Source organism: Monopterus albus, unplaced genomic scaffold (genome assembly GCF_001952655.1).
Source record: "Monopterus albus unplaced genomic scaffold, M_albus_1.0 scaffold88.1, whole genome shotgun sequence".
In the NCBI taxonomy this organism is placed as follows: Eukaryota; Metazoa; Chordata; class Actinopteri; order Synbranchiformes; family Synbranchidae; genus Monopterus; species Monopterus albus.
In genome coordinates, this window is record NW_018127968.1 from 501,906 (window position 1) to 528,396 (window position 26,491).

The 26,491-nt window shown below is 37.6% G+C and overlaps 2 protein-coding genes across 2 annotated transcripts in view; both read left to right on the forward strand.

The window, feature by feature from the left end:
• The first annotated feature begins 168 nt into the window (after positions 1 to 168).
• On the forward strand, positions 169 to 10,773 carry pofut2 (protein O-fucosyltransferase 2). Its single transcript, XM_020607635.1, has 9 exons — positions 169 to 378; positions 1,690 to 1,943; positions 2,306 to 2,450; positions 2,929 to 3,039; positions 4,530 to 4,596; positions 5,800 to 5,925; positions 6,411 to 6,591; positions 6,975 to 7,098; positions 8,319 to 10,773. The coding sequence occupies exons 1-9, from the start codon at positions 203 to 205 to the stop codon at positions 8,470 to 8,472; spliced, it is 1,338 nt and encodes a 445-aa protein (XP_020463291.1). The 5' UTR covers positions 169 to 202; the 3' UTR covers positions 8,473 to 10,773.
• A 773-nt stretch (positions 10,774 to 11,546) lies between these two features.
• The window catches only part of abca12 (ATP-binding cassette, sub-family A (ABC1), member 12), an 86,878-nt gene continuing 71,933 nt past the window's right edge, over positions 11,547 to 26,491 (forward strand). The window contains exons 1-18 of the mRNA XM_020607655.1: positions 11,547 to 11,780; positions 12,448 to 12,537; positions 13,687 to 13,780; positions 16,446 to 16,572; positions 17,522 to 17,643; positions 18,111 to 18,181; positions 18,582 to 18,752; positions 18,958 to 19,151; positions 19,707 to 19,825; positions 20,110 to 20,210; positions 21,133 to 21,279; positions 22,096 to 22,259; positions 22,690 to 22,823; positions 23,410 to 23,537; positions 24,056 to 24,226; positions 24,673 to 24,881; positions 25,264 to 25,397; positions 25,869 to 25,980. Of these exons, the coding sequence (XP_020463311.1) occupies positions 12,472 to 12,537; positions 13,687 to 13,780; positions 16,446 to 16,572; positions 17,522 to 17,643; positions 18,111 to 18,181; positions 18,582 to 18,752; positions 18,958 to 19,151; positions 19,707 to 19,825; positions 20,110 to 20,210; positions 21,133 to 21,279; positions 22,096 to 22,259; positions 22,690 to 22,823; positions 23,410 to 23,537; positions 24,056 to 24,226; positions 24,673 to 24,881; positions 25,264 to 25,397; positions 25,869 to 25,980 (2,264 nt within the window). The 5' untranslated portion in view covers positions 11,547 to 11,780; positions 12,448 to 12,471. The remainder of the gene's footprint in view (positions 11,781 to 12,447; positions 12,538 to 13,686; positions 13,781 to 16,445; positions 16,573 to 17,521; positions 17,644 to 18,110; positions 18,182 to 18,581; positions 18,753 to 18,957; positions 19,152 to 19,706; positions 19,826 to 20,109; positions 20,211 to 21,132; positions 21,280 to 22,095; positions 22,260 to 22,689; positions 22,824 to 23,409; positions 23,538 to 24,055; positions 24,227 to 24,672; positions 24,882 to 25,263; positions 25,398 to 25,868; positions 25,981 to 26,491) is intronic.

A 26,491-nucleotide genomic window follows, 5' to 3' on the forward strand; every position in this document is an offset into this window, starting at 1 on the left:
AATTAAGAATTTCTTGTTCGGCCCGTTACCAATTGATCCACGGATCGGTACCGGTCCGCGGCCCGGGGGTTGGGGACCACTGCCATAAACAGTCTATGATCCACACTAAAAATGCAATTGTGGTTAAAACAAAAAAGTGCAGTTGCTCGGCAACTGAACAGACGCTTTTTACTTTTCCGGAAGTACGTGGCTCAGCGAAAACATGGCGCCCAGGGTTGTGCATATATCTCTTACACTCATTGATTCAACTCATTATTTTAACGTTTTATGGTGGTCTGTTTACGTCGCTTTTGCTGTATTTGAAACAGTACACACTGACAATGTGTTCGGTGCAAGCCCCACGTCTACTGTACAAGTCGCTGCGGCTAGGGACCTGCGGTGAGTTTAACCGCAGGCGTCAAGTCACTGTTAGCTAGCTGTGCTAGCGTAAAGTTATTAACGGTTATTAATTTTCGTTTAACGGTAACGTTAGTTTGTATGTGGACTACAAGTTCACGCTACACTCTTGTCCTTTAAGGCTCTATATATATCCCGTTTGCCAGACTTGAGTGCTTGTGCTTAGCCCTGTAGTCTTAATAAGACCAAAAGGTTTAATCTCACTGTTTTGAAAGTAGCAAATTTAATTATTCCTGTATATAACATTCACACACCTCTGTAGACCTCTACCGTATTAGGAGTTACAAAGCTGTTTTGTTGTAGTGAAGTGGTCCTGTTGTTAGCCTGTCATACAATTAGGTTTAGGATCAGGTTGTACTTTGGTTAGGACAGCAACGTTATAATAATAGTTATCTAGGTTTTTAAAGGGTGGGTTTATTCGTTCATACCGATTATGGTGGTGATTAAGAAATGGCAATTCATTGCTAGTTTGCGATTTGTAGATTGTGTCACATAATGATGTTGGTATCAAATCTGATTTTGAGATTTGATGAGTTAAGGTGCTGATATTTACTGGTAATTACCTTTAAGCTTTTTTTGTTTGGTTGGTTTTTGTTTTAATTTTTTCTTACTGTATTGTTGTACATATTAATCCAGCAGCTTGCAGGTCTTTTCCCACAACCAGTGGCTGTGCCCTCAATGTCATAAGCATGTATTACTAACATATTTTATATATTGTGTCAGGATTTTTTGTATTACTAACATATTTTATATATTGTGTCAGGATTTTTCACAGTGTATTCTTTGATGCCCTGGTGATGACAGTCTTTCTGTTATCGCACTACTGTCACTGACTGTACATGTTTTGTTTTGTTTTTTGACTCATAGCTTATAGGTTGTACCGTTTTCATCCTAATTACTTTAATCCTGTTTCTTTTTCTGTTTTATTCTATTTTTTTATTCTACTTTTATTCTGTTTAAGTTCCTAAATGGCATGGCACTCATTACTAGCAGAGAGAGAAATGGTATTTCAGTTTTCTGTATATCCTGCACATATAGTAAATTGACAATAAAAATCTTTAAACCTCTTTCAACCTTCATTCTAGTGTACAACTGGAATGATGGTGCCATTGCAGAACATGATGGTGTAACTACATTGCTAATTTCCTGTTTTAGTTATATAAATAAATTGGATTTTAGTTGCTTTACTACTGACTATTGCAGGTTTGCCAGTGAGCTGCTGATTTAGTTTTCTTTATCTCACTTAGAGCATCCTCAAACTCCACAATCTCATGCCTTCTCTTGTCCTATTAGGTACCTTTTGTATGACGTGAACCCCCCAGAGGGTTTCAACTTGCGGAGAGATGTCTATATCCGCATGGCCTCCCTGGTTAAAACTCTGAGAAAGGATGGGGATGACTGGGTCCTTGTGCTTCCTCCATGGGGTCGCCTGTATCACTGGCAGAGCCCCAACATCCATCAGACCCGAATTCAGTGGGGAGAGTTTTTTTGCCTCACTAGCTTGCAGGCCAATGTACCTGTCATTGAGTATGAGGAGTTCATTGCTGGTGAGATTTTAATTTTCTGGGAGTTACATCTTATTTGTCCAGCAAGTAAACTTACTGAAACCTCATTATTTGTGTATGTTTATACCAGGGGTTCAATCATGGCCCCCTGGTGGTCGGAAAAGGCATAGCAGGACATGCGTTTAATAATGTAGTTTGACTGAAGGAATTACTCTTTTTATTTATTATTTTTTAAGCATATTTTCATGTGTGAATTTGTTATACTCTGAAAAATATAAATGTTTTTTCCACAATACCAGTCACCACATTTTAGTCAGCTGATAAAAAGAGTGCTCCTTAGCTAAGTCTAATCATGTAGGATGTGAACACCCACTGAGTGTGTTTTGTTCCTTTCATGGGTCTAGAGAATGGAGGCCCATTCATAGACCAGGTTCTAGTACTGCAAAACTATGCTGAGGGATGGACTGATGGAAAATGGGAGGAAAAGGTTGATGTGAGGCCATGCATTGAGAAGCTGATGTATTCCAAAGATAAGCAGGGCTATTACAGGTAAATCAACACAATGCATAATTACCCACAATGACATTTTAAAAGCACAGATTATAAAAAGAAGATAGCTTCAGGCAATTGGAAGTCAGTGTGGTGAATACTTATATATAATGAGTGAGAAACTATAGACTAGGTTTTCATTTAGTTTTGTATTAGTAGTCTATTTTGGAAAGCTTTACCACCTTAATTATCATGGAGCTGATGTTTTCTGAACCCAGTGGTTCTCAAACCTTTTCTGTCATGACTTCTGTTATAGAAAAAAATAGTTTGTGTCTATGTGAAAGAATCATTCAGTTATAGAGCTAAAGAAAATAGATTGTAATTACACAAGAATAACTCAGTAGGCCTTCCTCAGACAGACACATTCACAGTTATCCTGTATTAATGATTTCTGCTTCCACCTTCCTGATCACACATCTCTTTTCTCTCTATTCATCATCAGCTGTCTTGTCTTATTTGTCTTGTTTGTGTTTTCAAGGGGCTGGTTTTGGGGCTACGAGGAAACAAGAGCTCGAAATGTGACATGCATATCGGCACAAGGCCATGCCTCTATCATGGCCCCAGTTCTTCAGAAAAACATCACAGTGATGTGAGTCTACAGAGCAACGAGCTGTTATAAATTCACAATCACACACACACACAAGCACACGCACATGCACACAGTGCGGAACCTACCGATCACTAATAGCTGAGCAGTTAACATTATTTGTTTGATTTCTTATTTTTATGATATTTATCAAAATATCCCTTGTGTAAATAATGTTGGATTTAATGCAGTACCACATTCTACACAAACCAGCACTTTAAACGATTAGCATGACACATTTCAGCAGAGCCAGTTCTAATCTCCGTGGAGCCCAAAACAATATTTTGTGAAAGTGCACTTCCTTGTTCCTGAGCCATGTGCCATATAAACCATTAGCCACTGCCACATACCTGACAAACCTGTGCTCAAATTACAGTGCTCCTTCCTATAAAACAGGTTGCTCACTTTGTCTAAGAACAAGTAGATCTATAGAGAAGAGAGTGAGGTATATACAGTACAAGCAGTATTTATTGAATAGAATTTTTTTAAATAAAATCTTATGATCTATGAATCAGATGGCCTGTGTTAGTACTAGCTGAGGCCAAATGTGGATCAGCTGAGTCTGCTTGTACTGGCTGATGATCCAGAATCTTCTCTACGGACAAACCTAAGCACCTGTAAATTATAAGTAGCAATACTATTATTTTATTGGCTGCATCGGGTACTGTACATTTAAACTGGCTCCCCCAGAGTTCCTTTTATGCATTTTCAAATGTGCATCCATATCGTCCAATAATCACATTTAATATATAATCACTAAACCATGACTGAGAGACTAGATCATCATTGTCTTGTTTTAAAATGATGTGCACCTATGAGAAGTGCTATCAAGCTCATATATTGCCTGGACTGGTCCCCACAGAGGTTGCTGCAGAATAGCAGGAGTTACATTTTGTGCACGCACATACAAATGCATGTTCAAGGTTATGAACAGCATTGCCCGTTGGTGTTTATTAAACCTAATAAATAGTTGTGTAATTAGCGGAGCCTTAAGCAATTTGTGTAGCGAGCAAAAGCAACATGCGCACACACACAAATTCAAATCTAGATTATTTTATAGAAATTAGAAAATATCTCTGTGCCACCTACTGTTGCATTTAGTTGGTTCTCAAATATCTGAATCTTTGTATCTTTAGCAAATGAAGTATTTTCAATAAAGAAAATTTTACTGCAAACCTGCAAAGTTAAAGGAAACAAGATATCTTAAAGTATTGTTTTTATGGATGTTTACAGGAAAATGCATTAATGCTATGAAAGTGAATGACATGAAAACACTATCTAGACACAAATTTTATGTTTCCAAATATATTGTGCTATTTTTAAATTCCTCTACAATATAGCTAAAGTATTCAGTTTTTGTGTTTGTGAAAAGCTGAAAGATGATCAGACTTCACTGTTATCTAAATGTGGTATTGCTTACAGTTTATTCTGTCAGATGATGATGGTGACAGTTACAGAGAAAAACTTGTCTGTATGCTGTTGCTCTTTTGCAGATCAGTAATGCTTGACCGAGCAGAGACGCTACTCCATGATCACTATGCTGGGAAGGATTACTGGGATGTAAGTCAAAGAATGGGCTGTTATCATACCTACTGTATGTTGTTGGTGTCTGGTGTTAGGTGACATATTGTACTCTTATGCCTTTCTGTGCTGTAGGCGGAGACAATATGGTTGAGAGCTGTCTGTCTTCTCGTGATCACAGTATTTCAGGAATGTTTTGAGGGAATTTCTTAAAATTGGGCACAAACGTCTCAAGGATGAGCTAATTCTGCTTTGGTGGTCAAAGGTCAAGGTCACTGTGACCTCAGGTCCACCCCATTCTTGTGTATGAGAAATCTTAGGAATGCCCTGTGGCATCCGTCCGTTCATTCTTTTGAATGTGATATGTAAGGAACGCCTTGAGAGAATTTCTTCAGATTTGGTACGTGGCCACTTAAACTTAAGGATGAGCTGGTTAGATTTTGGTGGTGTGGTGCTAGTTCGTTTATATTGAAAGAGAAGACTAATAAGAGGTTATATATTTCTCAGTATGAAATTTATTATGCATTAACGTATCAAAATTAACATGTGCACATGGAGCCTATCTGTTTAGGATAAACAAGAAAGACTGACTTCAACTTAGTGGGTAACAATATTTGTATGAAAAGGTACTACTATCTAATTGGTCCAAAACAGTTGGGGAGGAGCCGTGGTTTAGACTTAACTCTCCCGTTATTGCTTAATTAAAACTGTTCTATCTTTGAAGCTCTCTCATCTACGTCTAATCTATTTTAATAAACCTGGAGCCTTACCGTACCAAGACTCCTTTGGGTCTACCAGTCCAGAGGAACGATACGTAACTATGAGCTCCCTTAGCTACAGCCATAAATCTAATTCAGTAATTAGTGGACCAGACCTATGATGTGGCATAAGTGTTTCAGTGACTCACACAGCCAATACTTGACCAGTGGTTAAGTGAACACACTGAGTGATATTCATAACTATATAAGTATGTAAACTTATGTGTGTTATAAAATAAAACCATTCTTAAGTGCATAAAATAAAAATCAACCTAACCCTATTAGGCTATCTGAACTGAGAATAGCACTGGTAAATGTTGGTTGCTATAGGTGTTGTCTTCATCTGTAGCTTTGCTGTGTTCTGACTGAAAATACCATTTGGAATGAGATTTTTACAAGGGATTTTTGAGCCTCGGGTATAAGGCGCACCATCTTGTCTGTAAACTGATGTGGGAATCTCTGCTCCTTCTTGTGTTTGATGTAGACCCGCCGCAGCATGGTTTTTGCCAAGCACCTGCGACTCATTGCAGATGATTTCAGAGCAAAGTATCTGAACTCCACAGATGATAGAGACCACACACTATACAGTGAGGACTGGACTCGCATGAAAGTGAGTTAGTGTATCTGACCGTTGTATTATTATGTCAGTTGCCATGTGTTAACCATGTATGTACTGTACTATTGTTTTAATTACCTTTTCATGATTAATTGTGTTAAGACCTTTATTTAAGAATTAGCATTTTTTTAAGATTACTTCACCCGGTCCCGGATAAGCAGAGGAAAATGGATGGATGGATGGATACTTCAGCGTATCACATCGGCTACTAAAATCCATTCACTTCTCTATACCATTTTGTATTTAGATCATCTTAGCAGCAAATTAACAATGCCTTAAAAAAATCATCTAAAATTATTGTAAGAAAATGACTAGAAGTCATAAACGTTTGTGTGTGAATGTACATGCTGCATTTGTTGATTTTCCAGTTTTGTAGATTGACATTGGGGTGCACTTAAGTCTGAAAACAACCAGTGATTATTGCCTTTTGATAATCACTGTTAAGCAGTAGCTAAACTGTTTCTTTATTTCCTCCTCAGGCCAAGCTGGGCTCAGCTAAAGGTGGTTCATATCTGGGGGTCCACCTGCGTAGAAAGGACTTTATCTGGGGTCACAGAGAGGATGTACCCGGCCTTAAGGGGGCAGTCAAAAAAATGCGCAGCTTGATGAAGAAGCACAAACTTGACAAAGTGTTTGTTGCAACTGATGCAGATGAAGAAGGTAATGACACAGCAACACATTCAGAGACAGTTTTAACATCAAGTGAGCCATGGGGGTATAGGAATATAATTCGTAGTAATGACATAAGTGCCTCAGTGTTTGCATCGCATTAAATTTTTTACCCTTATGAATTATACTAGTATTTCTGACTGATAAGGCCAGTAGCTGGTATTTTTTTGATAAAATCTATTTTTGTTTATTTGTAAAGCCTATTCTGGTTTAAAATCATTTCAAACAGAACTGACACAATAAGACTAAAATTCTATATATTATAATAACAAGACCTAGTAGTAATAGTATTAGTAAGTAGTACTAGCATATCAATACAGTTATAGTCTCTATAAATGCTTTTATAAATATGTGTAATCTATGCACTCTTGTAGAGTTGACAGAGCTGAAAAAGTTGTTGCCAGACATGGTGCGGTTTGAACCATCCATAGAGGACCTGGAGCTCCTTAAAGATGGGGGAGTGGCCATTATTGACCAGTGGATATGTGCTCATGCGAGGTAAATTAGTTTTCATTGATTTGCTTTACATATTCATTGCATGAGATTAACATAGCAGTTTATTGTTGTGGGACATATTTTATGCTTCATATTTATAATAGCATTCAAAAGTTAGGGCCCACATTCCTATTGAATTGAATGGAACAGAAGGTCCCAACCTTTGACTGGTACTGTATTTGTTAATTACAAATGTGTTCTGTGTTTTTGCTTATTTAAAATCAGGCCTTTTCTGTTTTTGTTTTAGAATTGTTTTGCTTTATCATTTTGGAGGGGACACTGTGTGTAGACCGATTAAAAATGCCTTATTAAAATATAGTGTATCTCAGTGTGAATGCCTCCCCTCTGGACGGCGTTACAGGTCACTGTGCACCAAGACAACCAGGCACAGGGACAGTTTCTTCCCCCAGGCCGTCACTCTGATGAACACTTAACCATCAACAGTATGACTGGACAATAACCCTCAGTACCACACCTGTAAATATACTTGGTACAGATTATACAGATCCATACAGGTCTCTATTTCTAAGTATGCTACTTTTATTCCTATTTATCTCGTTTCACAATGAACATATCTTGTCTGTCTGCATTGTTTATTGCCTGTATATACTGCTTATTTTGCATTGTTTGTACTGCTTGTTGCTTGTTAATACTGCTTATTTTGTTATATTACACAGCCTTATGCTGGTTTACTGTTTACTTGCCCCTTGCATGGGGATACAGTACATATATACACATTAAGAGCCAATGTACCAGAGTAAAATTACAGGTGTGTCTGACACACCTTGCCAATAAAGGTAATTCTGATTCTGATTCTGAATATCCAAGTGTTTTCTGAAAGTATTGTATAAGAATAGCCAAGTGTTTTCTGAAAGTATTGTATAATAACATAAAATGTGTAGATTTGATGATTTGCATAATTTTGAGCAAAGACTAAACATAAAATTTTATGATTTGCATAATTTTGAGCAAAGACTTGAGCTATGTGTAATCAGTGTGTTATTGCTGATATCTGTAGGTAAATATTGAGTGGTTTTTTGTTTGTTTGTTTGTTTTTTGCAGTCATGTGCTTGTTGTCCCTGCCCATGGAAACTATTTCAACTTGGCCAAGTCATGGTGGCTGTGCATGCCACCTCACTGCATGTCACATACTCATGTAACTTTCCATGGTGCTCATCTCTTGAATCATGGTTTTTGCTTTATTTTTCTCTATTTCTTTTCAGATTCTTCATAGGAACATCAGTGTCCACCTTCTCTTTCCGGATCCATGAAGAGAGGGAGATCTTGGGGTTTGATCCCAAAACTACATACAATCGTTTCTGTGGGGACAATGAGAAAGAATGTGAACAGCCTACACACTGGAAGATTGTTTACTAATGTGACCTCTAACCTTCCTGACACACACAAGTGCCCAAAAGCAGTGTTAAAAGTGACATTTATTTGTATGGAATATAATAGGATGATATTTTAATAGTTTGATGGTTTCAGAGTTGTACAATGACTGAACCTTAAGCTCAAAAGGCCCAGACTGGGCTGCCAAATGTGTACTGTATTACTGTAATATTCAACAAGCCAATCTGCATATGGTTTTTAGGTTGTACATGTTGCTTATGACAGCTTGGAATTTGACATACTTTCAAATACTCATTGCTGACACTAGCACATCTGGTGAGAAGATGAGATATACTTTTCTTGTTCCCTTAGAGAAATTGTTCTTGGTCTTAGTGTTTGTTGTACTTTACACATGTCATATAAATGGCATATGGTCATGTACTTACATACAAATGCTATACATGCATTCAAGTGTCTTTAGGAGAATCAGCTACAGGCAGATAAACATAAACCATCATTGCACAGTTCCAGGCAACACAGAAGCAGGAAAAAAGCACCCTTCAGTTATGCCTTGTTTAGAATTTTAATGTAAAGATGCACAAAATGATTCATCACTTTGGTACTCCATATTGTCTGTCTAAAGGCAGGAGTTCATACTCGGAGTGGAGGACATGGGAAGGGTCAGATAGTATTCTCTGTGCACCTCTAAGCGCAGACTGCTCATATATAAATTGAAGGGACTGATGTTCTTTTATCCCAGTAACTTTGATGGCACTCTGAATAAGACATACTTAAAGAAACCCTTCAAGCCCGATAATGCAAGTACATCTTTTTTTTTTTTGTATTTATTTATTTTTATCAACACCTTCTTATAAAGTACAATCTTTGCTTAAGCCTTGAGCACTGGTTGTCAGCATGAGCTAACCAGGTGAACCTGTTATATATGCCAATGTACTTGCCAAAACGTGCTGCCATGATTGCAGTGAGTGTTGACAATGTGGAGTATTCTCAGTTTAGCATTTCAAGATATTGAAATTCTGAGGCTCATTTTGTTGATATTGAGCATCTTAACTTTGTTATATTTATAAGGATATAGACTTTTTAATTTTTCAAAAATGACTGCATATGTATAAAGTTGATTTCAGAGACCATGAACATAGCACACAGTGCACAGTACTTCAAAGCATTTTCGATTAATTATGCCTGGCCTTTTGTTAGAACATTGTGCTCTTTCCTGGAATTTTCCTACTGCTACTGACTGATCAGATCAGTGGAATACCAACTGGTGATCAGTGGTGGTATAAAGTGTATTGTATCACCATGCTTTAATACATGTGTCCTTTGTCTTTGCACAAGGCACAAATTTAAAGAGAATAAACTGACAAAAACACTGTTTCACAGCACTAATGATGGGCAAAAACTCCACAAGTCCAGACAGACTGTTAACATGAGCTGCATTTCCTATCTGCTGTCGCTGTATTTCACTGTTCACTGTTTGAATAATGTTCGGTTTTTATGAAGTGCTTGTATTACCAATCCTTACATGGGACTGCATTACAGTATTACTGCTGCTGAAAAGTAGGAAGTATGACATGCTTGAATTTTGGTAATGCTGAATTCCTTCCACCTTTTCTTTTTAATATACAGATTATATTTGGCATATATCAGTGTTCTTACCAGTGATACCACCACTGTGTCGTGTCAACACTGGGACACTATCAAACTGTTATCTTATAACATGCATGTTTTCCTTTCCTAATGATGCATACATTCTGATCTTTATGGGTATTGTCTCATGACCTGGTTTGTACAGCAGGTGCATGATTTTAGTAATAAATAAAACACAGTTTAAGTAGAGTTTTAATGTGACATTATAGATGAGATAAAGTTAAATACCAACAAGGTTACTGTTTATATTTTTGTTGGGAGTGCCTTTCACTATCACTACTTTCACCACTTCATCTTGATCAGACAAATCTACAGAAATGTGAAAATTCTGTAAATTATATTATGTGATAGTTATATGATTATATCTGGGTTGGCCCTATTTAATCAAAAATACAAGTTTGCAGAGCCATTTTGGGAATCAGTGCTTGTCTCAGGATCAGCCTCGCCAACTAGGTGAAGTTCTGAGGAACTGCCTGCTGTGCCAGTGGTTCACACTACATTGCATTTGTGCTTGGCTTTAACTCTATAGTTCTCTTATGTACCACTGTTATGTTGGAAAACCGGTATCACTTCTCTGATGGAATTTTAATGTTTCCTCTTTAGCCATACAGTAGTGTCATATGTCATGTTTGTCCTGCTTTGGCCCAACCCTGAGTCTTTATGCTGCTCATTGTTCCGTTTTTTAAAGGGTTTGTTACTGAAAAGATTATATGTAGATGTAACAAGTGAGATGCTAATTTTAATAGTATTCTGTAAATCAAATACTTTTAATTGTTGCATTATTGTTTTTATTTTTCTTTATTTCTATTTTGCCCTCACAACATAGTACTAACGTACAGTGTCTAGAGAGCATGTGAGTTGTTGTTGTCTGTGGAGGTCAGGGAGTTTTCTCATGGGAACCCATAGCTCACCAGCAACAGGTTACAAATCTACGTAACAGTCGGTAATTTGATGCTCGGTGTAAATCTGTCACCTCTAAATCTCCTGTTCCTTGTAGAACACAGATGTAGTTTTTAATTGCATTGTAGGCCATAATCTTAACCATTCACAGATGAATCCTTTTCTCCATTAATCATTTTATCCAAGTTGTCCTGATATAAACCCAAATAAGGGCTAAAGATAATACTTTTGAAAATAAGCTGTACTGAAAAGCTTATAACTTAAGACTGTTAATTACTTAAATTCATGAACACATACAATAGGTGAATTTCAGATATAACAGTGTGTTTTAAAAATATTTTGGTTACATAAAAGATAAAAAATTTCATATAGTTGATTAAAATGGTAAAAGTAAAATAGTTTAAGCCCTTTTCATTTACATACATTAAAGGGTCCTCCAGCTTCAGCCAATAATTTTTAGCAAACTATATTTATAGTTATGGTTAAATTGTTCCTAGAAGTCACCTCCTGTGTTTCTGACAGAGACCACGCCCCTTTTCACAGAATTACCTTCTCACGCAGGTGGCGCTACCCACATAGCAGCAGAAAGAACAGAACGGTGAGCGCTTGTTTTTACCCTTTGCAGTTACTGCAGCATCGCTTTTTTGTGTGAATTTAGTCAATTTTAATCTGAAAACCGACAGCTGGAAGGGACAACCTGCTAGGATCCACCTGGCATCATGTCCTGCATAACAAGCCAACAAGCCTGAGTTAACACATCTGACCAACTAGACGGAGTCATCCAGGTAGGTCCGGTAGTTTGTTAGGAAATTTATTAATTAATTAATGTATTATTTAGTGTACACATGTAAACCTAGTCAGAGATTTCTGCGTTTCATCAAGTGATCTTAATGTTTTTATTTTTATTATTTTAATCTATCTATCGCCATTCAAACCTAACTCTGCGGTAGAATAAAGTAGCTAGCTTGTTTCGTTAACATAATTTGATTAAAAAAAAAAATATTCAGTTTTTTATCTTGTCTGAAATGTCAGGCTAATGTAGGCCAGAAATAGGCTAGACCCAGCTAGGAATTATTTGTTATAAGAACGTTCCCATTACGTTTCAGTTTTTTTAGGAAAACGTTCTCGAGACTTCTAAGTCTCATATCCAGTTGATAAATCCGTGTTATCAATAGGACCAGCAGCTGTTTTGGAGCTTCACACAGTCACATTGTTGAAGATGAAGTTTCCCATCATGGAAATATAAATGTTCAAGTTTTCTTTTCTTAGAGGACTTTAAGGACTTCTTCTTAATGTTGGGTTTAAAATAATGATCTTCAAATCTCAGCTATATACAGTATCTACACTTGATGGAACCATGCTGACATGGATACTGAACACGAACCATCTGCTCATGTGGTCTTTTTTTATGTTTTATCTTTATTTTTGGGACTGATTTTTTTTTTTTACATGTCTTCACTTTAGCTTTCTTTAGGGATGGCATTATTTCGACAGCTGCGGCTTCTTCTCTGGAAGAATGGGCTGGTAGCCATCAGACAGCCAGTGAGTAATTTTCATGTTTACTGTGGAACTATTAGGCTGTTTTATTTTCATAAGCACACAAATCCATGTATAATGTCTACTTTACCATTATTACGGGAGACTATGTGGAATATACTATATAAATATCAGTACCTCTAGTGACTTAATACCCCATATTAGTTGAAAAAATTTGGTGATAGGTGATAAAGCTGAAGCTATATATTCTATTCAGTTCTGTTCACTTAGCTGAACAAACGTAGAAAAAAAATCAGCTGGGCTTGGTTTTAGGTAGAAGACGTTTCACCTCTCATCCAAGAGGCTTCATCAGTTCTACCCGACTGGCATTGAGTTGGAGATATTTATCCCCATCGGTGTTGTTTCAGTCCTTTGATGGCCAACAATGTCCCCTAACAACTGAGTCATTATAGCCCAGTACTGGTGAGCGTCGTTACCTGTCTTTAAACCCTAACCTGTGGACCGACACTTATTCTCCTGGCGGGCATGTTTGGGCAGAGATCTCAAAACAGAGTTGTAGATGGGTAAGAAGTTGTGTCTTAGTCCACCACCCCTATTTAGTGAGGGGTGTTCTATTTGGACAAAAATAGCTTCTTTGACTCCTCTCTCAAACCAGCGATACTCTCTGGAGAGGATCTGGACTTCACTGTCCTCAAAAGAATGTCCTTTGTCCTTCAGGTGGAGGTGGACTGATGATTCTGGTCCACCCCATATTAGTGATTTTTAATATATATAAAGTATTATTGAGAAAGCCTAGATGGACGAGTGCAAGTGAATTGTTCGTGTCATCTCGAGTTAGTACATTTTCCGCTGTTTTAAGAAACCTGATGTTTAAATTTATTTGTCGCTTGAACTGTTCAAAAAATCATATCATTTTATCGTTGACTAATGTTGCACACAGTGACGTGCGTTTTACTTCGGTTCTCTGGAAACACTGGTATACCTGTCTTTTAAAGGGGCAGTAGTTTTATGGGTGTTCTTGTGCTCTCGTTTTTATGTATTTTCTGTTTTTTATTGTTTCGTTTTTTAAACTGTTCTTTTATTGCATTATTTGTTTTTGAACCTGGACCTTGAGTCTGTAATAAAGTGTCATCATCATCATTATAAATATATATAAAAACTAGTTATATCACTGTTTTATAACTTGTTTTATAGGTATGGTCTCTGACCCTGATCATCTGGCCCCTCATTATCTTCATCATCCTTGCTGTGACACGGAACCAGTTTCCTCCAGTACAAAAAGATACATGTAAGTGTAAAACTGTCTAGGAAGAAGAGCCTTGATTAGGTATATTTTTAGTTAATGATGTTTATTTCCTATATTCCTTCATAATAAATATATTTCCAGTGTTTCTATACAGTCACTCACAAACAATGATTCCAAACAATATACAAACAAAACAAACAAAAGTTAAACAGAGTAAATCTTTCAGTATAACGTGCTGGAAGTGCATCACAGCACTCCCCTCTTCTGCATCTATAACTTGTCTGTAAGCTCCTCTGGTACTACCAAGAATGCTTCATCAGGGCAACCATAGCAATTAATTTTTTGTTTTTGTTTTGGGCTGTCATCTCTGAAAACAGTTCATTAGAGCTTAATTTTCATAAAGAGAAAAAAAATCATTCTAAAATGGGAAGCCAAAGGGGAAGAGCTAATTGGCTAAAGTTTGCCTTAGCACAATGTTGACTTCACACAGTCTTCAGGGTTTTGTTTAGCACCTTAAAAGACAGCAGCTATGCACTTGGAGATATTCCAATTCTGCTGTCCACATAATCAAAAGGAAAGTTTAATTGAAACATGACCAGTTCTTCATGTTGCTCACATAGACCAGAGTTATTTAAGCTGTTTGTAATAAGTGAGGGTAAAGGTGCTTTAGGGTGGTGTTTTTAATAGCAGGGAGGGGTGGAGTATGCAACTAGTTGGTTTGGAACAACCAGCAGGTGCGTAGGTGTTTTCACATTGTAATGGAAAACCAGCTTTTGCAAGCACCTCTTCATTGTTGTGTATGTAGTGCGTGGCACAGGCACTGCTTTGCCAACTATGTTGTGCGGTGTGGAACATGGGTTCAGAGAAGGATCAAATTTATTGAACTTTGAATCCTGTTGTGCGTGTTAGCCCTGCGTTGGACTGGCGACCTGTCCAGGGTGTACCCCGCCTCTCGCCCACAGCTGGCTGGGATTGGCTCCAGCCCCCCGTTTGGGACTAAGCGGTTTAGAAAATGGATGGATGTATGAATCTGTTGCCGAGACTTTTGTGGGCACAGCCAATGATTATTGACTACTGCAGGGACTTGAGAGAAACTAATTAGCATGATTGTCAATATCATGACATTTTCTGTGCGGCATGAGTGAAGTAACAGGAGTGAAGGGGCCAAAGAGTAGCATCTCATTCACTGAGATATGTTTGCGAACCATAGAGCAGAAAGAGCTCTAAAACACTGAATGAGAATTGGAGAGTAACTGAGAGCTAAAGAACAAGATCCGCCACCGAGATTTGATGACAGAGAGACATGAAGGATATGCAGTAGTGTGTTCAGAAGAATCAAAAGAGCCAAAGTGAAGGACTTTTACCATCACTAGTGCCGACCAGTGTGGTACACGCTGTGCAGACTCTTGCGTTTTTTACAATATGAACACACCTGAAGTCTGTTGCAAAAGTTGCACCTGTTATGTTTGATACAGTTACCAGGTTATTTTTTGAGAAAGGGTAACGTGGTTTATGTACGAAGCCCAGATTCTATGAGTATATGGGTCCCACTGGAAATTGACTACTTAGCCTCTTGTATGGTCTTGTAAGTAAGGCCCGCGCAGCAGGTGGGTGGGTGTGGAAAAAGTCTTCAGTGTCACTCGAGAGCATGGGATAAACCCAATAGCAACAGCCTTACAGGTAGAGGGCTTTGATTGTTTTCATAGAATCTGGGGTTAAAGTTTTTAACCAACCTGTATCTATAATTAATTAACCCTTCCATATTTGATTGTTCATGTCTCGGAAACAGGCACAGCAATGGACCACACCTAAAACAGGCTACTCAAGTATGATCAGTATCAGACTGAATGGCCAACAATAACCTTGAATCATGTTGTACTGTATATATTGGCTTTCTGCAAACACAATCTAAAGTTATTTTAGGTGATCACACAATTTGAGTACCTGAGGCCTGATTTAATGCAGTTTTTTAAGTTAGCTTATATGCTTCAAGTTTCAAAATGACTTCCACAGACACATTGGCTAGACTTAGTCAAATGCTGTTCGCTAGGCTATTATTCTTTTTCAGAGAAATTTGTCATGCCAAGATGAGACATTGTGTTTTGAGATATTGACAGGAATGTGAGTTACTGTACTGTGAAGGCACAGGAGCTTGACATGAACATGATCTGCTCAATCCTTGTTACATCTCAGTTTCTAAACAGTGACGTTGTTTCCTCACAAAAGATGATATGGGTTACTCACTCAGACAAATGGAAATGAGCTCAAATTTCTGATCTTGTAATCAGAGATGTCTCTAGAGTCAACAACTTTTCAAAAAGAAGTGCATATTAGTCCAAATCACAGAAACATTTTAAGCAGAGCTGCCACTAACACCTGTTCTTCTAATGACTAATCCAACAGCTGTTTTATCAATTAGTCAGTTAATCTAAGTGATTATTTTTCCTCCATAAGAATACATGCCCCCCCGAGCACTACACACATGAACCACAGAATACATGAAACAACACTGCATTTTTTATCTTCAGTAACAGTAATAAGCAAATGTGCATGGTATGATAACCACCAATTTTCATACCACACCGTGAAACCGGAATACCACTTGACATGTCAACTGGGGTTACAGTGGATTACATTTTCAAAGTTGGTGTAATTGATGTTTTCAAGCATCTTCACTACAGGAACCACTTTGTCGTGTCTTCTCCAGGTTATGTCTCACCCCGGAACCTACCCAGTGCAGGGTTCTTCCCTTTCCTGCAGACTCTCATGTGCAATACAGACAGCAGCTGTAATAATGAATCATATCTGGTGGATCCAGCAGCTCAGAAAACAAGGTAACACCATTCATCAGTCCAGAGTGTATATTGTCTGTTATCTGATTTATACTGCAGAAACACTAACCCTACATACTTTTAAAGTTATACTATCAGTCAGTATCACTCCATCTGTGCTGCCCCATGGAACTTTCACATCTTCAGTATATTGTATGTCTTTATTTGCCCGGTGTAATTTGATAAAAAAAAAAAAAAACTGTACAGAAGATCTTTGAGTCAGAAAGGAGGGAAACATCTCAGCACAGCAGCATCACATAACATGATTAGTCAGTGTGTTTCATGGAAATATGCAAGCAACAAGCATCCCCGGTAGAAGAAGAGACATCTCCTCAGCTCCTTTACCGTTGCCCAAACCTAACCCAACAGAGCTTTATGAAGTCATATTAATGAATTGTTGAAAATAAATCAGTCTTTTAGAAAACATCTTTAATAAACACAGCTCTGTTTTTGTCCTCTTTTCCTTTTGACTGGTATTAGTTATTTGATAGCCTTTTTGTTGTTCCTTTGAAAGAACTCTTGGGCTTGCATAGTCTTTAGGAAACGGGCAGCTTTATTAATGTAAACCTGTCTACTTTGTTAGTTCAGGTGTTAAATGCAAGCATTAGTTGCTGGCTTAGAATTGTTCTGCTTATTTTACTTAGCTGTTGTGCTGTCATCGAATTTTAAAAGTTAAAAGCAGTACTTAAGCTGGTTAATATAAAAACCTGTTTGTCTTTTGCTCAACCTGCTGAGTAATGCTGGTTTGCACAAATCTCTATGCAAACTCATTTTACTTAAGCTTTTGTTGGTTTTAGAGAGCTGACGTCCTGCCTTCTCTTTTATCTAGCCTCTGTTCCACTTACTTTTGTAACTCAACATGTTTTCTCTCATAGCATTTTAATTTTTTTCAATGTTTAAAACGACATACCCAGTCATTATTACCTCATGATTTTTTGACTCTATATGACAGGTCAACCCAACAGAGGAGCTCTCCTCTGGGAAGCCTGGTAAAAGGGGCTCCTTCTTTCGACAGTGATTTCCTCAAAGACATTAATCCTGGCACACTTCTTGCAGCCTTGAAAGACATTTATGGTATGTTATACCCCTTCACACATCCAGCTTTCTTTGTACAGTACCAAAATCACATTTTCATGTTTTCCAGTAAAGTTTTGCACCCCTACTATTTGGTACAATTATGCACTTTGGGAGTCTTTATTTAAGTTCATCTTGTGGCATAAACAGCATTTGATCATATTTGGTCACTGAGGCATTTTGTTTGATTTTATTTTCAGTGTATTCATGATAAGAGCTTTTATGCTAAGCTAAGCTAACTGTCTCCTGGTAGCGTCATAGAAAGGGGAAATAATGTTTTCATCCTGCTCTTTGCAAGAAAGCAGGTAAACTTATTTCATAAAAATGCTAAACTATTGCTTTAAGACTCACACCGTATGAAATTGTTAAGTTAGTCTATAAAAATTGGTGGGCCTATTGCTGTACTCTAACTCTTCCAGTCAGGTAGGTTTTCTAACTGTTTTTTTTTTCTGTGTGTGTGTGTGAAGGTGCACCTGTCCAACAAAGGGCTAATAATGTATCTTCAATGAATGAGTATAACACACTTCTGGGAGATCAGGTGGGTGTTATACAACTGTAATGGGAGGAACAAAGAGGCTGAGAATGAGGAAGACCTTGTTTTCTTATTCATGTGTCCCAGTACTGAAATCTTGTTTGATGTCTTATGTATAGATAACCTTTCTGAGAAGATGAACCTTTATTCTCTGAAAAAAAGGATTATAGGAAGGCCTAAAAGGTTTATTTAAAGTAAAAATGTCTATTATTATTTTTTTATATGTTGCATGCAGCAGGACATTATGTTTGAGTAGAATGAGAACTGTTAATACTGTGATTCAAAGGGGCAGCTACCATTTTGTTCAGGAAAGTGTTAAAAAAAACTGGTGCATGAATTTACCCTCTTTACTTAATGAATGCTTAACTATAACAATCTGAATTCATATAAGTCATGTCATTTGCAGGAATTCTTGAACCAATCTCAGGGGTCAGTGAACGTGCTGAAGAGGGCTGCATGCACCATGATTCTGCCCATGATAAACACGACCTCGTCCAGCACCCTCAACTATGCCGTGGCCGCTTATTGCCAGTCCAACAACACTGTGTTAGAAGTCTCACTCCGAACACTCAACCAGGTTTGTGTGTGTCTGTGTTTGTCTTTGCGTGCAGATAAACATTATGTAGATTTGTGCCTGCATGTTTCAACTGGTGACTGTCAGCACAGTGTGATGATACAAACTGTTTTTATTTTGGTTTTATGTGAAGCATACAGTCCTACAGTTACACAGCTGGTGCGCTCGAGGTTGTTTAGTTGACTCTGACATTGTGTCTGATTGGCAGATACTGACAGAGCTAATGGTGACAAAACCAGATGAAATGCTGAAGAAGGCTGGGGTGATGATGGAGGCTTTCGATCAGCTGCAAAATCACCCCGCTCTGTGGGAAAGCCTTCTAGCAGCCCCTCGGGCCTTATCTTCTGGTTCTCCTGACCAAGTGCTGGGCAGCACCAATGACCTACTCACCCATTTACAAGGGTAATGTACCTACAGTAATGGATAGATGCAATGTGAATGAATGACAGCTGTGTTAAGTTGTTTATTTAGTAAGGGGAAAAAAAACTGGTGACTGCCAAAATTCTACTGTCATAATTAATAAAAGCCAGGTGTATTCACTGTGCACCAGTGAGACGTCAACAGAAGCCTGTAAATTCTATATTGAAAGTTTTTACATTTTAAAATGTATGCAATTAATTCTTCATTTAAATGCCCAGTACTGTGTTTTCATCCTAATGTTGAAGTGTTATATTACGGTATTGCTGTTATTTTGTGATGTTTAAAAAATCTTGGGACAACACTAGTGATCATTTGGGTACAAATAGGATGTCGTTTAAATATACCAAGCTGAGGTATAATAAACATGATCTCTGGTGACTTTAGTTTAGTAAGTCAATATTCATATTAGCTTTGAAACACTTGGTTCGTCAGTATCAGGGGCTGATAGGTATAGAACAGCAGGGGTGCAAAATGGGTATGTTTATGTTTTTGTCTTGTGTTGAGTATTAACGGTTTATCCCCCTGTGGTCTCTCTAGTGCTCTGCATGTCACCAAGGGCAATTTCTCTGACACTGATGCTGCCCTTTCCTCCCTGCATCCAGTACTTGTTGGAGGCATCAACATGATCAACTACATTCAAAACTGGCCTGGCAAAAGTAACATTAACTATATGGCACATACTCTGTGTGTTACACAGGGTGTTTTTAATTAAATAGCTTTGATGTATAATAGGTATACTTTAATAAATATGCTGGTCAATTAATCATTGATTACTAAAGCATTTATGGTATAATTACTTAAAATGCAGAGTAACACTGAAGGCATGAGGTCCTGTTGTTTTAGGGAAATGACAACACAACTCATCTTTGCTTTCCAAAACATCAGAGAAATGTTGTTAGTCAGGTTCCATGCTAATACATGGTCATTTGATTCTGCTTAGATGTGTCTGTTTCTCTCGGGGACATTATCGCATTGCAAAATGACTCAATAAGTGAAGTGGTGAAACATGTTCTACCAGAGGTACAGATACCACTGCACCAGGTATGTGTTGCCCACAGTTGTCATTATACCCAAAACATAAATATGACACAGCATACAGTATCTTTACATTAGTTAAAGCAATCTGAATTCAATGTCTTATTCATACATATTTTGATTCTCAAACTCAGTTAGGAAAACAGAAACAGGGCAAGTGAATTTGAGTTTGAAATTACAAGTTAAAGGAATAGTTTAACATCCTGGGAACGGTGATTATTTGGTTTCTTTGCTGAGAGTTAGAGAAATATCACTCTCTTGACTGTACATAGCTGAAGCACAGGGAAACAACCTGACTCTATATACAGGTAACCAACCTTCCAGAACCTGTAAAGCTTACTAATTAACATGTTATATCTTGTTTGTCTAAAGCTTACTAATTAACATGCTATATCTTGTTTGTTTAATCTGTGCAAAGAATGAAAAGTAAAAATAACACTTTGACACTTTGCCCTTCTCAGTGGCTATGTGATGGAGCATTTCTTGGCTGCAAACCAGCAGAGTCTGGTCCTGCCCATGAAATGGTTTGGTATATAACTCCCTGTAAAATCACAGTTTAAAATCACATTATTATTATAATTTCCTTTGAAAATGCTAAACAAACAAGATACGTCATGTTGCTATTTGAGCTTTAGAGGTTCTGGATGGCAGATTTTTTACCATCTGAACAGAGCCAACTGTTTCCCCTTGGTTTTTGTCTTTATGCTAAGCTAAGCTAACCATCTTCTGGCTGTATCTTTACATTTATGGAACAGATATGATGATGGTACTCCACGTATGTTACCAAAGTATCAATTAATTTGAAGTAACACTCTTTTTTCCTGTTTTAGTATGTGTAGTAATAATCATTTCCTGAACAAGTCACCACTTTAATAAGAGTTTGACCACAATTTAATTATAAATAATGCAACTGTCCTCTCTGGTCTAGGCTATCGTCTTGGCATGGGACAAGGACATGGCGCGTTCCTACGTGTGTAACAATGGCAGTAACTCAGTTTTTGTAACAGCAGCATGCAGTACAGGCACTATGGACATTCTTCTGAGTTGGATCAGCCCTTACAAGGTGGCTACGCAGGTAAGCAAAAATGAGAATCACAGACATCAGAAATGAACCAGCTGCTTGACCTGAGTGGGTGGCAGTTTTTCTGTGTACTTTTCTATTGTTTTTTTCTCTCATTGTCTCACGCTCTGCAACATTGCAAAAGAACAGATAACACAGTATTGTGCTAAAGTCCTTTGTCATTTATCTCACAGTGAGAAAAATGACTTGCCATATAAATCACAGTTTTTCAATAAAAGAAACTGAAAATAAACTCGTATGATTTGGTGTTATAAAATGTTTAAACAAATTTATAGGTGAATGAACCTCACCATCTCAAGTCAACACATTTTTTAAAATTATATTATTCTTAATAAAAAAAACAGATTACAGTTGGATAAAACGATTTTTTTCCCACATTATAATAGTTTCATTAACATGCCTCATTTCTTGCTGCCTTGGTTTAATGCCATGTCATATTGTTTAAACTGTTATTATCAGCAGCCAAATGTGATAAACCAGTCATAGCAGTAATTCCAGTTCTGAGATTTTTGACACTGATAATATTGCCACTTGGTGAAAAGAACTACCGATATGTCAGCAAACAGAATGGTAGAGTGGCTGCGACTATAAAATCCAGTATTTACATCAATACAATTAATAGAGCTAATTTCATTGGAGCTATACTTTGTGTCTGTTTTCACTTTTACAATAAACTGCTACAAATGCATAACAACAAAAGTACAGTAACTGATTTATGCTGCTTATCAGATGTGACTACAGGGCTAGCAGTAAGGGTAACCGCATTGGAATAGTGTGTGAACCCTCTTTTCCTTTCTCTTTTATTCCCAGGCTCTCCTGGCATGGAGTAAGGATGTTGCTCCACAAGATGTGGCCTTCGTAAAAGGGCTACTGCACAGTATGACTGAAGGTTCATACCCAGGAGGACAGGGAGCTTCCACCTCGAGGGCCCGGCGTAGCATAGACACACAACCACAAAACATTGAAGAGGAGCTGTAAGTACAGCACTGTCTGTACATACTATACTATACAAATCACTTGTAAATCAAATTGATTAGAGGCCAAAACTAAAAAGCAAACTGGACTGAAGCAAATAAGGGGACACATTTTTATTTGTAGTTTTGTTCAGTATCAGCCATAGTTGGCCAAAGAAAATGCATTTTCCTCTTTATATTATTATTTCATTGTACCAGCTAATGGATATAATGTCTTAATGCTGGGGAAATGGGGAAATGTCAACCTCAAAAAAGGTTTGGTAAATCATTTGAGATTAACCAAAACCAAACTTTTTGAAATTTTAAAAATCTAAATATAAGCAGCCTATAAACAAATCATAAAAACTGTTCTTATGTTGATAGTCCACAGTAATACGAGCAATTTGTGCTTTAACTTGAGAATAAAAAATTTGGATATGTACTTTGGCAGGTTTTTGAGCATTGGTCAAGTGGTGTTGGAGATTATAGAAGATGTCCCTGAAGTGGATATGTTTGTCCAGAGCATCCTCAGAACCAGCTTTCAGGTCATGACGTTGGCAGCAGAGGACCTCGAAGGTGCAGAAGGCAAGTGTCTCCTATCATTACACTGACTGTTTCAACATATTGCATCTTTCATCTTTAAAACTGTTAAACAGAGCTAGTGTTAGCTTTCTTATTCCTACAACATACAACGTTATCTCCTATAAAGGTAAAATTGACTTAATATTTTGATTTTTTTTCACTCACAGTACGCTATTAATGCTACCTGGAGTACACACTGTATCTGTATCTATGTAGAGGTGAATGGAACCGGGTCACAATCTGTTTCAGGGGACTGTTTAAAGACAGAAAAGGTTGAATTAAAGTAGGGCTAGCGGAGTTACCATCCAGGAAATGGATATCTCTCCAACATACACACACACACACACACACACACACACACAGAGGAGATTATAACACAGACACGCACACAAAAAACAACCCCCTGGGGTGTATCATATAACTGTACTGGAAGTCATGCGGGGGACCTAACATTTGTGTTGAGAATTACTTTACTATTTATCAAAGGACTGGTCCTACTTCTGTTTTATCACAACATATGACTGTAGTTAACTGACCTGGCTTTGTCTCCACTGTATTTTTTGTTGTTTACACTCTTACTGGTTTACAGAAATGATGGTCAGTGTCCTGAAAGTTTTTGAGCTGCTCCAACCGATAAATCGAACATTGGCAAACGAGTCTGATTCAAACGTTTGGATGGATTATGTCATGGACGAAGTGACGGAAATTATTATGAAGGTATGCTAGTAGTACTGTATATCAGTTGGCCACAGATCTTTGTGTATTGATCCCTTACTGAGAAAATCATGTTATTTTCACAACCTTATTTTTGGAGTTTCACGCAATTACCTTTTAGGTGATTTGCCTGAGTGCATGACAAGTCTGATTGGCAGACTTGTCATGCACAGTGGCTTTGACACTATAGCTGCTAGCAATAAAATTAGTGTGTAAACTGTTAATGAAGTCGGCAGAATTTTCCAAACAAGACCTGGACATAAACTAGGTTTATCTATATGGATAGATATAGATATAGATATATTTAAGTAGAGAGTAAGAGCTTAATAAATGTGTACGAAACTACACACACAAGACATGTCATGTACTACATGATTAACTGAACACCTGTCATAATTTCACCTCCTTATCATAAATAATACCATGGCTTTAAGCCTCCAATACCATCACGTTTTGTTGATAGTACTGAAAACATTAAAGGTAGCAAACACTTGGTTTGTACTTTTGTGCCCTTATACTAGAGTCTGACATCTGAGTCGCTGAAGTGTGAGGACCTCCTGGTGGATCCCTTTGAGTGGCTTTTAAACAATCAGAGCATAATCATCAACATGTGGATGTCAGTGATCTGCCAGAGCAACTACTCTACTCTGCAGCAAGTTCTACTGATGGACTGGCCAACACTAATGCAGAAGGTAAACGCTGTTAAAATCCACATGAAGAGTTTATTTCTAAAACGATACTGTGTGTGCCAAAAAATGCTGCCTGAAATACACGCAAATGTGAAAAACAGATACAGGATTTTAAGATTCCTTTTCCAACTGTTACACTCCTCATGCTTTAGTATTGTTTTCTGGGTGTGCTTTGGTACTGTGCATACTTTTAGTACTTCACTGCACCAGTGAGGATATAGTAGAAGTTGAATCTCATGAATCTGATGACAGTTAGTGATTTGTTTGGTCGCTGTCAATTAAAACTGAACGACACACAATCATAGTCTCGATGAAGCAGGTTAGATGATTTTCTGACTGTTAAACTCAAATAAATTATATTAATAGATTTTGTTTACTTTTTTGTGTTCAATGTTATACAGTTACTTAAGATTTGAACCCAGATTTTCAGCCAGTTTATTTTTCCACAGGCACAAGAGATTTACAGCAACCTCACAGACCAAGCAACCTACAATGTCACCCTCCACATGGTTCTCTCTGAGTGGCAGGAGTTGAAGAGTCACAGTCTGCGGTTTCAAGCACTTTTGGAAAGGCTGACCACAGGGCTGGGTCAAGTGTACTGGATGAACTGGACGCCAGATAGTGGCATTCATAATGCCACTGGGACTCTTCTGGAAAGGTCTGGAGACAGCGCTGTTTATATTTATTCAAGAGATCTGCTGTTCTCTGCATGTCTGCTTTTGATTTGAACAAATGATTGATTACAGGTTGTCATATCCTTAAAATATTGCTCTTTTGTTAATAACAGCGCTGAAGTCTTAAAATTACAGCTCTTTAAAATGTAAAAGATTTAAGGCCCATCAAAAGGCTATACAAATTGCCAATATCAGTGAATTTAGTAGAAGAAAAGATAAACAATAAGAATAAAAGCGTCAATTTTCATCATGATGTATTTTTGATAATGTACACAATGTCTCATTTTATCATTTGACTCTATCAAGAGTATTGTTCTTTTGCTGTTTTAATTTATTTATCCATCCATCTATCTATCTATTTTGTAGTGTTTTCTTATTCATGGTGAATTTTGGAGAAAAGCTTGAGGAGAGTCAACTATGGCCCAAAGTAAAGGACTATTTCCACACGATTTTCTGGATTTTGAGCTACAGGCCTAATGTCTCAATACACCCAGCAAACTGTAAGTCCCATTTCTCTTCTCTTTTTCCCTTTATTGCGCGAAATTAGAGTTACTACATTAGGGTAGAAATGAAGCCTAAATGTTTTCAACATTTGATTCAGAACTGTATATTATAATCAAAATTTCATTTGATTAAGATACAAGATATAAAGAGTAATACAAATTTTACACATTTTTGCATGGTACATTTATTAGAATAATTAGCATATCTTCTTCTCAACAAGAGCTTGTCAGCGTAATCAGCACCCACACAATAAGGGCTTTCTTTTGAAACCTTTTTTCTGTGAAATTTTGAACAGAGCAGTTAAATCATCCTGTGTACATTAATTAATAGACAATGTTACTGAGCCATGTCAGGGGAGTCAAGTGAATAGTTGGTGTAAAGACAAAGACTAAGTAATATTTTATTTAACATAGTTAAATAAAGGCAATCAATTCAAGGATGGATGTAATGTTTCTCTTCCCCTCTAGGTTCTTTTGATAACCACACCATGGCCCTTCACTGCGATACAGGTTTGAACTGGCCACAGTTTGTTCAAGCAGTGGCTCAGGCTCTGATGTCACCAAGCAAAGCCCTGGTGAAGTAAGTGAGAAAGCCTTTTAATTTTAATGAACCATGTCTTGCTGAATGTGAAGATGATGTATGTGCTGCATATTAGTGTTGTGACAATACTGGTATACCTTGATAGATTTTTGATACCACTAGAAAAATTGACACTTGATTGAGGACATTAAATTTTACACTTTATTTAAAAGACAAGTATAACAAGTTTATAACTAGAGAGTGTGGTACAGCTTATCTTTTCTTAGCTAGTAGCAGAGAACAGCAGAAATACGGTAGTAAACATTACCAATAGTTTTTTGTACTTTTTATCCATCCATCCATCCATCCATTTTCCTCAGCTTATCCGGGACCAGGTCGCGGGGGCAGCAGTCTAAGCAAAGATGCTCAGACTTCCCTCTCTCCAGACACTTCCTCCAGCTCCTCCGGGGGCATGCCAAGGCGTTCTCAGGCAAGCCGAGAGACATAGTCCCTCCAGCGTGTCCTGGGTCTTCCCCGGGGCCTCCTCCTGGTGGGACATGCCCGGAACACC